The 14,613-nt window shown below is 39.1% G+C and overlaps 1 protein-coding gene across 1 annotated transcript; it reads left to right on the top strand.

Moving 5' to 3' along the window:
* The first annotated feature begins 23 nt into the window (after nt 1-23).
* On the top strand, nt 24-14,044 carry LOC125239922 (transcriptional repressor CTCFL-like). The gene is made up of 8 exons (XM_048147695.1): nt 24-172; nt 1,075-1,153; nt 2,108-2,261; nt 3,861-4,198; nt 5,749-5,959; nt 6,733-6,853; nt 10,790-10,931; nt 13,079-14,044. Exons 2-8 carry the CDS (start codon nt 1,092-1,094, stop codon nt 13,512-13,514), a joined length of 1,464 nt encoding a protein of 487 aa, XP_048003652.1. The 5' UTR covers nt 24-172; nt 1,075-1,091; the 3' UTR covers nt 13,515-14,044.
* Nucleotides 14,045-14,613: the final 569 nt, after the last annotated feature.

Raw genomic sequence — 14,613 nt, 5'->3', positions numbered from 1 at the left:
ACCAAGCTGTCAAAGTTGTCTGAGCAAGCGCTTGGAATAAATATTTTTATTTTTTGTTGAAATATCGAGTTAAATAAACATTTATTGATCTCGTGACGTTGAAGGAATATACATTTTTAAATTATAATGCTATTCAGGCCTGTATAGTTGCTACATTCATTACTAATCTTCGGTATGTATGATTTTTTTATGAGCATTTTCAACCTTTGTTTTGACGATTTTCGCGCGTAAATCATGTGTTTAATACTATGTAATGTTGTATTTAGTTAGTTTATTCATTTCTCTACACATTCGGATCGATAATTGAATCTTTGTCGAAACTAATTAAAGCGTCTTATTCAGTAAATCGCATCGCATCTTTCGATTTCGGTGTAGCGGTTTGTGTTTGCAATATCAACCTTATGGACTAGTGTTATAAAGTCGAAATGTGATGCACCGGCGTGCGATGCTGTTGCGATTCTGGCAGTGTAGAATACGGACGCAAGACTAGTTATTGCCTTTGCCGCGTTCTCTGCGTCAATTAAAAAAATGTGTATATTTTTTAATTTAAAGTTTTTATGGTGGCAAAATATTATTTGATATGCCATAATTTTGTTTTTAGTACATTTTTACATTTTTACAAACTGTATTTATTTAGCTAATAAATAATACTCACAATCTAAATCTTTTAATCAAATAAATTAATTACCTTAATTCTATTCAGATACCATATTGTAAACAATATGAGTAATAAAAGTATCTAATTTCTTTATTTTTTACAAAATAAATCCCTTGTAGAAATTAGGTGTTGATGTAAATAAAATTAAAAACAGACAAGTTATTAGTGTTATTAATGCATAAATGCAACCAAAAGAAAAAAAAATAGACCAACCTATCCATAAGAATTAAATTTATAAATATTGACTTGGTTAGTTTAAAAAATTCTCAAATTGGACATGATCTGATTACAACTCTAAAGAAATATTTGGTAATGCAGAAATGAAAAGTTTCATCTTAAAAGTTGATTCACCCATTGATTTTTATGAACCATTCTTGATTTTTCTCAGTAAATTACAATCTTACATATTTTTTCAGATGTTGTAGCCACCAAAATGGTCAAATCATGCTGCATAGAGGGCTGTGACTTCTCCAGTCCAGATGTAGAGTATTTCAAGTAAGTCTTGTTACTTTTTTTTTTGAATACTATGTCAGTGGCAAACAAGCATACGGTCCGTCTGACGGAAAGCGGTCACTGTTACCTATGGACGCCTCCAACTCAAGGAGTGTCACATGCATTGCCAAACCCATTAGAAACTTGTACAAGATCTAAGGAGGGTTTGGGTTGCCGACGACTCACAGGACAATATACAGAACAAATTAGGTCCGTACGTAGGTCCTTCCATCACCAGCACACTGCACCCTCGTGAGCTCTGGCAGCCTTACTCACCGGCAGGAACACAACACCATGAGAAGGGTGAGTACTTTTACAACCGACCACAAAAAGAAAATTCTTGCAGTACAAAAAGGCGGACTTAATGCTTTAAGGCATTCTCTACCAGTCAACCTCGAGGCTAAGCAAAGAGACTGAGCGGTGCTACAATTTCAACAGTAAAATTTCTTGGTTTTGACCAAGGAAATAAAAGAAAGCAGACTAAATAAACTAAACATCATCATCATCATCAGGTACATATGAATCATATTTTTCCGAGAATTTTCCAGGTCAGCCCTTGCTTGGATAGGTGGCTGTTTGGCCTTCGTAAAACATGACCTATCCAGCGCCACTTCCGCAGCAGAATTTCTTTGTCTAAAGGGTTTTGAGTGTTTTGACCAGTCAGTTCCCATAGTCTAAGGAACCATCCACACTCATAAGACGCATGTCTTGCGGCGCGCAACGGACGTCTCCGCCACGCCGCCTGAATGTAATTTTAAAAACGTCTCCTCAGTACATTTTGTACAGGAAGGACGTAAGACGCGCCCCAAGCGACGTGGCGGCAGTGTGGTGCGCGCCGCGCCGCCTGGGGCGCGTCTTAGGACGCGGGCCAGTGGACTCCTCCTCCATCATGAATCTCATCCATTCATCATCAATACATAATTATTTTATATTTAATGTTGTTCCCTTGTTCCCCAGGTTCCCCCGTAGCGGCTCCTTACTAACCGCCTGGATAGAGGCAACCGGAGCGTCAGGAGGCGATGTCTGCTCAGCTCACTTCACCGATGCAGACTACAAGAGCATGCGCGGCAAACGGCGGCTGCTCGGCACTGCTGTACCCAGCGTGTTTACTGTAAGTTACTAACCCCAGGTCTCCTAACCCCAGGTTCCCCTGTAATCGGTTCTTACTAGTAGCCGGGGCCACAACTACATCTGGGGTTGGTTGTACCACAATGTTACAATTTAACCCAGGTTCTTTGAAGTTGGTTTTTACTAGTAGCCTGGGCCAGTACAGTGGGGGTTGGTTGTACAACTATGTTACAACTAGCCCCAGGTTCCTAAAAGCGTCTGCTCAGCTCACTTTACCGATGCAGACTACAAGAGCATGCGCGGCAGCAAGCGGCGGCTGCTGGGTACAGCTGTACCTAGCGTGTTTTACTATAAGTTGCAACTAAAGTAAAGGATAAAGTCACAAATTAAAATTGCTTGCCTCAAAATCGTCTTGTTATCCAAAGGTAATCTCAATTTTCTTCTTTGATATTTTTGAAAATATGACGAGGAAGCACACTGAAAAGTTAGGACTGATGTCGTCAATTCGTCACTGCTTTTCTACGTACCTATATTGGCTGTACGCATCATATGCAGGAAAAGAAGTCAAAAAATCTTTAAAAAAAGTGATTTGACCATGATAGTAGGCAGATATAGTGGCTCCAGCTGAGGTGATAAAATGTTAATTTACTTATTTGTTTAAATATCCATATACTTTATCCAGGTCTAATTATATAAATATATATTTTATGAGTATTTGTTTATTTATTATTATATATGTATATATCTGTTACCATGTATATACAAAATTTGCATTTAATTATTTTAGTGGTTGTACATTTTTAGGGTTCCGTAGCCAAAATGGCAAAAACGGAACCCTTATAGTTTCGTCATGTCCGTCTGTCCGTCTGTCCGTCTGTCCGTCTGTCACAGCCGATTTACTCGGAAACTATAAGTACTACAGTGATGAAATTTGATGGGAATATGTGTTGTATGAACCGCTACAAAATTATGACACTAAATAGTAAAAAAAAGAATTGGGGGTGGGGCCCCCATACATGTAACTGAGGGATGAAAATTTTTTTTTCGATGTACATACCCGTGTGGGGTATCAATGGAAAGGTCTTTTAAAATGATATAAAGTTTTCTAAAAAACATTTTTCTTAAAGTGAACGGTTTTTGAGATATCAGCTCTCAAAGTCGTAAAAAGTATGTCCCCCCCCCTCTATTTTTATAACTACGGGGTATAAAATTCTAAAAAAAATAGAGGTGATGCATGCTAATTAACTCTTTCAACGATTTTTGGTTTGATCAAAGTATCTCTTATAGTTTTTGAGATAGGTTGATTTAACTGTAATTTTGGTTAAGTTATTGGTTTATTATATTTGCTGCTACGGAACCCTTTGTGCGCGAGCCCGACTCGCACTTGGCCGGTTTTTTAAATTTGTCATTCATCGTTAATTCGCTTCTACTCATTACCTCAAAGGTTGACTGGAAGAGATCCCATTAAGGGATAAGTCTGCCTACATTGTATATTACTGACTCTGTAACTGTGTCTCTTTTATTTCCTTTATGTACAATAAAGCTTATACATACATATAAATATCAGCCGCAGGTACTTCCTCTTTAATGTGTTTTTTTTTTCGATTTTTTCAATTATAAATATGTATTATTTCTTCCATAGAAACCGCCATCCACGGAAAACGGAAACATCACAGACCCAACAAAAGATACAAATAAAAACGCAAATACCAACCCGAAAAACAAAAAAGCTAAAGAGAAAAAGACCACAGAGAAAGCTAAAGTCGATTCCACCATAGACAGCATAGAAACCACAGATAATATAACTACAGAAACCATAGATAATATAACTACAGAAACCATAGATAAGACAGATGAGTCTACCACAGATACTGACACTACAAGCGCGACGGAGAATAATGTTGAAAATGGAGAGAGTTCGCTTAATACAAGGCAGGGGGGTGAAAATAGGAAAGGGGACAAGAATGGAGTAGTGGAAAAGTAAGTACTTTGTTTGTTGACAAAAAAAAATCGAAAAAAAACTCTTATACTGTAAGTATAGCCTCTTGCCGCCCAATGTGCGATGAGATGTACACTTTGGTTCAATGGAATTTCAACTTTCATGTGAAAAATAAAATAGCATTTCTTTTGTCTCTGAAATTTTTCGAACAAATGTAACTCAACTCAATTTAAAATACAATAGGCTAGTTTCCTATACTTAAAATAAAATATTTTATTCAGTGCACGAAATAAAGCATCACATAATTAGAAGAAAAATATGGACAGTAGTTATTTTTAAACATAATTTCTATTTAATAAGTCGAAGAGAAAGATATAAAGTAAATGAGTTGGCCGTGACGTCACTCCTCAGTATTTCATAGTAATTCCATATTAGCAAATCGTTTTGACAGTTCATAAAAAGAGCTGATTTGACTAGTAGGAAACTAGCCTATTAGGATCAAAATTCTGTAGCAACATTTTTGTATGCGTTACGAGGATAGCCATATTTTAGTTTGAACCCCTCGTATGCAGACACGGATCCGTGAGAATTTTAATAAGAATAATAAGTTACTAACGTGATAATTTATTGAAATTAATTTCCATAGAGTACCTAGTCTGTTCATATTCTTTGATGAATACTTTTGCATGTTAAATTGTATCTTGTTATTTAATTCATGTTAATTATAAGATGTAATGTTTTGAAAAGAAGTTGCCCGCCGAGTTTCTTGCCGGTCCCATAGTGGATACCCCCCTCCCAACTGAGGGGGGACTGAAATCTTCTCGAGGCTGAGGCGTAGGGTTAGAGCCGGCGTAGCTTTATTTGACGTTCAGATGCGCATTGTAATATGCCTACTTGAAAAATAAATATTTCATTTTCGATGTGACGTCATTTTTCAAGTGGAGATAGTTGAAGGGATGGCAAAAGGTTACTTTTTGTCTCTTTCTAACTTCCTTGTTTCCCTAAAACGACTTTGTACGGAGCATTCCGCAATCTTCGAATTTAATGCGAGCGAAGCTGCGGGCAAAAGCTAGTGATTTATAAAAAAGTTGACTGTCACTGTAGTTCGCTTTTTTGGAACCTATATTTTTAACCCCCGACGCAAAAACGAAGGGGTGTTATAAGTTTGACGTGTCTGTCTGTCTGTCTGTCTGTTTGTCTGTTTGTGTGTGTGTGTCTGTCTGTGGCATCGTAGCTCCCGAACGGATGAACCGATTTAGATTTAGTTTTTTTTGTCTGAAAGCTGAATTAGTCGGGAGTGTTCTTATGTAAGAATATAATATTGTCTAAAGTCGTGACACCTGACGTGTAAAAGGGTGAATTAACTTTTTCTTGTCTGTTATTGCAACATGTACTCCATGTTTGTAGGTGGCAAAGTAAGGAAAGTGCTTGTTAACACCAGAAAAATGCATGTTTGCATAGTTTAAGTAGCATAATTTTGCATAAAACCAGCGTGACTCGGGACCGTAACCATGGCAATAACAGGCAAGAAAAATTTTATTCACCCAAAAGAAGATTACGAAAACTAGAATAACTTCATTTTCATTTCCAGCACTCCGGAAATAAACGATATAGAAGACATGATCACTAATTACCAGATCAAGCAACCACCTCTCGCTGACAGACTCAACCCGGATCCTTTAGAAGACCTTATACCCGCCATCTTGGAAAAGCAGGAGTTAAAGCAATTGGAAGCCGCTGAGCAAGTCACTGTTGAAATGGAGGTTTTGGAGGAAACTAGGAACGAAATAAACACACAGGAGGTGAGTTTGTAGTAATTATTTTGATTTAAAGTTTAAATATCAGTACCTGGACGAGCTCGGAGTTCCAAAACTCGGGAATTTGCGTTTCCCGGAAGTTAGGACTAAGCTAGATCGATTTTTCACCCCCGAAAACCCCCACATAACAAATTTCAGCGAAATCGTTAGAGCTGTTTCTGATATCGCCGGTATATAGTTTCTACCAATTGAGCTTTAAGGAGACACCTAGCGACATCTACCGTAAGAGTGTTGTACTTCTCAACCAGAACCCTTAAGATCTCATACCCGCCATCTTGGAAAAGCAGGAGTTAAAACAATTGGAAGCTGCTGAGCAAGTCACTGTGGAAATGGAAGTTTTGGAGGAAACTAGAAACGAAATAAATATAGGAATGAAATAAAGGTGAGTGTAACAAGGAAGATATAATACCGGGAGGATACACAATGCCCATACAATAAAGCGTACACCTGAAATGTATGGGCCTTTTAGGCTTAAAACTAGATGGCGCTGTTTCGCAGCCCGGAAGTGGCCAAAATCATATTTTACCCAAACATTTTTGCGTGTTTTTGTTTATTATAAGAACAAATGACATGTTTCTTTATTAAATATCATGGATATATCATGACACTCAATACAGATTGTAAAAAAAAATGTAGGCATCATCAGTGTAGTTATTATAGTATTTAATAGGTGGCGCTAAAAAATTGAGGTACGATTCTTAGTATGGAGTCTGTAAATCCTATATAAATAAAATAATCCTTGATTGTTATCTTTCCAGGTGAGTCCGAGCAAGCTCGACGTGAACCAGTTGGCCAACCACTTGGCCAACAAGTTGGACAACCAGTTGGCCCACATGAAGTCTACGGCTCCTGTCTTCATAGAAGTCGCTGTGGATCAGAGTAAGTATAGAGGCAGCTAGGGCACAGTATAATAAAGAGTACTCTCGAAAACGGCTAGGAGGAGAGAGATGAGATGAGACTCTCGTACGGTATGGCCACTCCCGCTCCTCGCTGAAAGTGCCGCTCACCCCCTCTCGGTTACCTCACAGTTACCGCCTGTCAAGAAAGCAACCGCTCCGGCTGTGGAATGAGCTCCATGTCGAGGTATTCCCGATGAACTACAGTATGGGGTTCTTAAAAAAACCGGCCAAGAGCGTGTCGGGCCACGCTCAGTGTAGGGTTCCGTAGTTTTCCGTATTTTTCTCAAAAACTACTGAACCTATCAAGTTCAAAATAATTTTCCTAGAAAGTCTTTATAAAGTTCTACTTTTGTGATTTTTTTCATATTTTTTAAACATATGGTTCAAAAGTTAGAGGGGGGGGGGGGACGCACTTTTTTTCCTTTAGGAGCGATTATTTCCGAAAATATAAATATTATCAAAAAACGATCTTAGCAAACCCTTATTCATTTTTAAATACCTATCCAACAATATATCACACGTTAGGGTTAGAATGAAAAAAATTTCAGCCCCCACTTTACATGTAGGGGGGGTACCCTAATAAAACATTTTTTTCCATTTTTTATTTTTGCACTTTGTCGGCGTGATTGATATACATATTGGTACCAAATTTCAGCTTTCTAGTGCTAACGGTTACTGAGATTATCCGCGGACGGACGGACGGACGGACGGACGGACGGACGGACAGACAGACATGGCGAAACTATAAGGGTTCCTAGTTGACTACGGAACCCTAAAAAGGAGTGTACAAGTTTCTAATGGGTCGGCAACGCGCACGTGACACCCCTTGAGTTGCAGGCGTCCATAAGTTACGGTGACCGCTTTCCATCAGGCGGGCCGTATACCTGTTTGCCACCGACGTGGTATAAAAAAAACCCAGTCGACCTGTCATATGTCACTCATACAAGCATCGTACGCGTTCGCCTACACGAGCTTACGGCCCAGCCACGACATTGGTCTAAGCGCGACAGCGGTGAGCGGCGGCCATACGTGCGAATGAAAAGTCCCATCGCTGTGTCTCGCTCCAATGTATGGCCGCCGCTCACCGCTGTCGCGCTTAGACCAATGTTGTGGCTGAGCCGTTAGACTGTGTGCGTAGGAACCACTCGGCCAACAAGTTGGACAAGGGCCCATTTCTCAAAATTGGAAGTTACAAAGTTACAAGCGGAAGTCTCTTTCCAACTTGTCATATTAGACATTGACAGCCACTTGTAACTTTTTTTTTTAAGTACAATATTTAATTTAAAAAATTGATATTATTGACATGAACATAAGATTTTAGGTTTACACGTATAATACTTAACTATTTAATACTAGGTTTAAAACCAAATACTAATAAAAAAAAAAAAACCTTAACAATAAAAAAACCTTAACAAACTACCTAAATTAGTCAAACAACCCACCCCGCATCGTTCCTGACGCAAATGTGCCCATCACACTAGCCGCGTTTCCACGCTGAACCGCGATGGACAACCTCTGCGCCAAGAACGACCCGGAGCGGGAGTTGAGACCCCTCTCCTGCAGACGACGCCCCAGCTCCCAGAGGAAGGTTTTTGCCTCCGCACACCAGCACCCACTAGTCTCCACGGCCACCGGAACAAATAAATAATTTGTAAATTGTACCCTGTAGTTTTGAGATATGGACCCCAGTTGTCTCAGATTAAGTCTATGCTCCTGTCTTCACAGAAGTGGCTGTGGACCAGAGTATAAGCACAGTATAATAAAGAGTACAGTATGGCCACTCCTGCTCCCCGCTAAAAGTGCCGCCCACCCCCTCTCGGTTACCTCACAGTTACCGCCTGTCAAAAATGCGAACAGTCGACCTGTCATATTTCACTCATACAAGCATGGTACGCGTTCACCTACACCAGCTTAGACTGTGTGCTAGGAACGCGCCTCTTTCATATATTTGATCGCCAGTGTCCGAGGTGTGGTACAAGTGTCACTTTAGAGGGAAGTGGGGTAAGTTGGACTATTAGGGAAAGTTGACTTTTCCGTATTGGCGCGACAGAGTCCGTCTGCATTTCGTTCGATGTCTAGTCTAGCGCCAACGTTGGTCATTTGGGCTAATAAAAATGTAAATAAATATAACGTGTCTTATACATCGTGGGCCTGAATAACCCGAAAGATTTTAACAACGCATTTTTTATGTAAAAATATAAATATATAATAATTTATTATATATTTATATTTTTACATAACGACTCATTTCTAACCTCTCCCTATTTCTGGAAAACGGCTGAACCGATTTTGATGGTCGAAGTGTCTATGTATAGAGGGAGTCGGGAGACGTATGGGAAAAATACGGGATCTGGTCTCCGACTCTTGGGTCAAAAAATGTTGGACAGCCTGGCTAAACTAGGGGGGTTAGGTGGGGGGTGCTCGACCAAATGTCATAGAGGACCCTGGGCAGTTTTGGAGGCCGCCATTTTTTTTTCAAAATGGCCGACTTTTTTTTTTTGACCAAATTTCAAATTCATCCTAGAGATTTGAAATTTTGGTCAAAGAATCTCTGGGGGGCCCTGATTTCAAAAATAAAAAAAAATTTTGAAAAATGCTACAAATGCGAAAAATTTGGCCACTTTTTTTTTGTATGGCAACTCCTAAACCGTAAGAGATAGCTATAGGGTGCTCGACCAAATGTCATACAGGAGCCCGAGTAGAAAAAAGTTGCATCAAAAAAAATTCAAAATGGCCGACTTTTTTTTTTTTTTTTTTTCAAGTTGGTCCGAGCGCGCTCAAATTTGGCATGCCGAGAGGTATGGCCCCCCAGATTACAAATGTCAAAAAATTATTAATATATATTTATAATATGTGTGTGTTTTCGTATTTTTTTATGTACATACAACATACATACAATCACGCCTGTATCCCATAAAGGGGTCGGCAGAGCACATGAAACCACTAAAGCTTCAGTGCCACTCTTGGCAAATAAGGGGTTGAAAGAAAACGAAACTGACATTGCAGTGACAGGTTGCAATTTAACCCATATCCCACAGTCGCCTTCTACGACACCCACGGGAAGAAAGGGGGTGGTGAAATTCTTAACCCGTCACCACACAGGTAAGGTTTATGTAAAAACAAGTGAAAAAAAGTTATATGACTTCATTTTTGGAGAAAAAAAAAAACATTTTTTGTACTTTTTTTTAGATTTTTTAATACATTTATGTGGGCTTTTCATAAATCATAACCAAAAAAAAATACAAAATCTCTGAATCTAAGCCAAATCCAGATTTTCATAATGAAATTATAGTCTCTAAATATGATCAGCAATACATTATAAACTGAAATAGATACCATACACTAAAGAAAACAAATCAAAAAATATTTAATAAAATAATTTGATTTTCCCCTCACTAGCTCGGAAACACGAGTTTTGTCCTTTAATACCAGCGGGTAAAAACGCATTTTATCCACTAGTGGGTAAAGTAATTTGACCTTGAATAAAGTCAAATTAACTGCTTTAAAATTGATAAAAGTAGGTGAATCTAGTAATAAAGATGATTTACCACCTGTGGAACTACTGGAAGCAGTGATAAACGCATTTTTTGCGTTGTAGTTTCCTCGCTACAGTGAGAGGAAAAGTTTTGTGTTACACTCGGGTGCAAATGTATTTTACTTCTCGTGTGTTAAAAAACTCGCAAGTTCAGGATTCTATTCTCGAACCACTCGCTTCGCTCGTGGTTCAACTATAGAATCCTTTCACTTGCTCGTTTTTCAATTCCACACTCGGCGTTAAAATACAACTTTGCCCCCTTGTACAACAAATAACTATTGTTCCCTACATCCAGGAATACTTTCGGGTTATTCAGACCCACCGTATATTTCGTGACTTTTATCTTTTTCAAACTAATTATGGTCCTATTTATTACTTCAGATGACACCAGAGCGGAGAGTCCTCAAGACTGTCTGATGTTGCTGGAGAGCGTCCAATGTGACATCGACCCTTCAAGCCTCATGTTGCCGGAACACGGACCTGACACGGACAGCGATATGGAGATAGTAGAGACGGATAACAAGTACGTATCAATATAATCCTTTTTCTACTCCCGAACTGTTATTCGTCATTTACAGGGTCGTGCACAGATCTTTAAAACCCTACATAAAGGTCTATTCACCAAAGCCAGCGTCCGCCGGCTTTCCGCGCATGCGCGCAGTATCGAAAAAACTGAAAACGCATTGTTTGGCTCTGTAACCATGGCAACGCCTTATAACGACACTGCGGGCGTGCGCGGGAAGGCTTTGGGCAGCCGAGCTGACAGTGCAAACCTTTGAGTCAAAATACAGGAAGCAGTGTGAATTTCACGAAAGTTATTCAAGACAAGAAAACTATTAAAAACTAAGTGCATGGTCGTAGAAAAAGTATTGTATGCAACGGTGTTTAACTGAGTCAAAAAATACTCGTGGCGTCTCAATAACAATTTTCGGCTTTGCCTCAAATTGTTACCCACGCCACTCGTCTTTTTTGACCTCCTTTAAACGCCTGTTGCATAAAATACTATATCCTAAGTTCGTTTTCACATTATCCGATCCGATATCGGATGTCGGAAGAATTTCAAAAGAAAAAATCCAAGATGGTGCCTGTAATGTATGGGATATCACTCCGACATCCGATATCGGATCGGATAATGTGAAAACGCACTAACGGCCCGGCCACGACATTGGTCTAAGCGCGACAGCGGTGAGCGGCCATACGTGCGAATGAAAAGTCCGATCGCTGTGTCTCGCTCCGTATGGCCGCCGCTCACCGCTGTCGCGCTTAGACCAATGTCGTGACCGGGCCGTAACGCTCCTAGTTAAAATAACTTCCAACTGAAGATAAAATTACCCTTGAGCGGATATTTTAAGTATGGAATGTTCATTTCGTCACTACTTTAAAAAAAAACTTGTATCTTCGTCTATCAATGAAAATGCGTTTTAACTTTGAGAAGCAGCGTGAGATACGAGATTTTTTGAAAGTAGTGACGATTTGTTATTAATTTCCTTAGATTTTCCTACCCAAGCTGTGTACAGTGACTTTTGAGGTTATAATAAACCACTTTTATTATGGAACCAACGCGCAAATCGCGAAAAAAAATTAGCTGTTTCATACGCTACGGGTGGGGTCCTGGATTATTCATTTACTACCTGTGAGTTCAAGCCTCACTTAAGGTGGTATTTTTTCTTTATCGGCTAGTTTCCTATACTTAAAATAAAATATTTTATGCAGTGCACGCAATAGTAAATGAATTGACCGTGACGTTACTCCTCAGTATTTCATAGTAATTCCATATTAACAAATCGTTTTGACAGTTCATAAAAAGAAGCTGATTTGACTAGTAGGAAACTAGCCTATTCTAAGCCTTATATAGAAAGTCCCCAAGACTGTCTGATGTTGCTGGAGAGCGTCCAATGTGACATCGACCCTTCAAGACTCATGTTGCCGGAACACGGACCTGACACGGACAGCGATATGGAGATAGTAGAGACGGATAATAAATAAGTTTTTCAAGCCTTAAGATCCGGCAGATCGTAAACAAGCCTACATCTGCCTACAATCACGCATGCACCCCGTAAAGGGTTAGGCAGAGCACATGAAACTACTCAAGTTTCAGTGCGACTCTTGGCAATTAAGGGGTTGAAAGAAAACAGAATCTCTCCTACGCCACAATTTCCATATTCCACAGACTTCTACGACACCCACGGGAAGAAATTCTTTACCCGTCACCAGGGCTCGGATACCGGTTAATTTTTAAACCGTTATCATGTACTTGCGGCAAAACCTTTAAATTTCGTTTTCGCTCGAAAAACCGCTATTGTCTTTAACCGGTTTTTAGGACTAGGATCTTTCACAAAGATTTCATTCGATTAACCAGTTTAGAACAAAATAAACCGGTTTATTCCACAGCATGATAGGGAATACTGTTGTAACCAAACAAAACAATTCATTGCGTGAACGTAGGTATTTACGCGGCGCCGGTGCGTCTCGCCGCTCGTCGAATAAACCGGTTTATTTCGGTTAAAATAAAGTTCTCATAACGTTTTGCGTTCTTTAGAAAGTTCGAGTAAAATCGAAATAAACCGGTTTTAACCGGTAAAAAAATGACCGGTTCCGAGCCTTGTCCGACACCACACGGGGCACGGCGTTTTGTTTGATATGTTTACTAAAAACTAATTTCTTTTACAGAGTAACAGAAGATCCCAACCCAATATCTCTCCTAACATCGAGCGACGAAGACGAAGTTATCATAGAAGAACCCCACATCGACACTGTAGAGGTCTCAGATGAAACCGACGAAGACGACAGACCGCTCCAAAGGTTCATCAAAGAAAAACCCAAACAGAAGAAATCAGAGAAAAAAAAGAAGAAAAAAGGAAACTTTGAGTACTTCGTCCATTCCAGCCCGTACTACTGCGTCCAGTGTGACTTCAAAACGGACAACGAATCAGAATTCCTACAACACAATCTAGAGTTTGCTCACCATTCGACCACCATCCAAGTTTGCTCAACATGCAACTATACCACAGCGAGCAAGGCACAATTCTCCAGACATAAACGGAAACATAAGGATGAAAGAAACTTCAAGTGCCATCTATGTAACTATAAAGCAGACACAACATGAGTTTGATCTACCATCTCCGTTGCCACGACCCTGTTGAGAAAAAACAGGAGAAGTTCACATGTGACAAGTGCGGTTTTAGTTCTAATGTGAAAAGTGAAGCGTTGAATCATGTGAAGAGTAAAAGTTGTGGCAATATCAAGAGTAAAAGTGGCGGTAGCAAGTATTCGTGTGATCAGTGTAGTTATAGTACGAAGAGGCGGAGTGATTTGAGAAGGCATAGGCTGAGGAGGCATTCCGTTGATGATAGCGATGAGGACTTTATGATTTAATCTTGTTGATACGATTAAATATAGCTGGCTTAACTTTTTTGAAACAAGTATAAAAAAGGACTGATAATCCCTGAACAAAGTTGCCTCTGATACGTATATATGTAGGTATGGCTACTGAGAATACTTCGGGAAACGCAACAGTTTTGATTTTAAAATGTTCTATTCTAAACATAAGTAATTGCAATATACTAAGGAAAAATTAAAATTTAGAAAAAAAAAACGCTGTCAATAGAAATTGTCAACAATGGAAACAAACCATTATATAAAATATCAGTATTGGAACACTATTTTATTATTTTAAAGGTTGAGAATCATGATGTGATATGAATTTATTAAATAACACATGGATTTAGCCAGTATCTGATGAGTTCGAATGGAAATCAAAGACATTTTGACTACAAGGATTGTTTACATTGTTCACAAATTCTATTGACGGCGACTTTAGTGGACCGATTTTCATGAAACATAGCTAAGAACACTCCCGACTAGGGTTGTAAATAGAAAAAAAACCAAATGTTTTTTTTTTCAGAATTATGAAAAAAAAACATGAAAAAAAAACCGAGCACTATTGTTTTTTTTCTAAATATGGTTTTTTTTCAGATGAACAAATAATACGACAATAACGGTTTTTCGTGAGTTGTAACGTGTTTCAATAACAATAACGTACATGTTAATACAATTAACATTCAGTATACAAACGTTTATTGGGGAATCCCCGATGCTGCGTGTAGGGTGGAGAGGCGGTGGTGTTGCCAACAGTAAATAGTGATAACTACCAACTACAGATTTCGTAAATGTTACTTTTATAAGACCAGAAATTAAAGTTATTT

Source organism: Leguminivora glycinivorella, chromosome 26 (genome assembly GCF_023078275.1).
Source record: "Leguminivora glycinivorella isolate SPB_JAAS2020 chromosome 26, LegGlyc_1.1, whole genome shotgun sequence".
Lineage (NCBI taxonomy): Eukaryota > Metazoa > Arthropoda > Insecta > Lepidoptera > Tortricidae > Leguminivora > Leguminivora glycinivorella.
This window is presented reverse-complemented; position numbering and strand designations above follow the sequence as displayed.

Coding starts and splice junctions, on each gene's coding strand:
- LOC125239922 (XM_048147695.1), top strand. CDS start 1,092: ATGGTCAAATCATGCTGCATAGAGGGCTGTGACTTCTCCAGTCCAGAT. Junction 1,154..2,107: donor CCAGATGTAGAGTATTTCAA/GTAAGTCTTGTT, acceptor CTTGTTCCCCAG/GTTCCCCCGTAGCGGCTCCT. Junction 10,932..13,078: donor ATAGTAGAGACGGATAACAA/GTACGTATCAAT, acceptor TTTCTTTTACAG/AGTAACAGAAGATCCCAACC.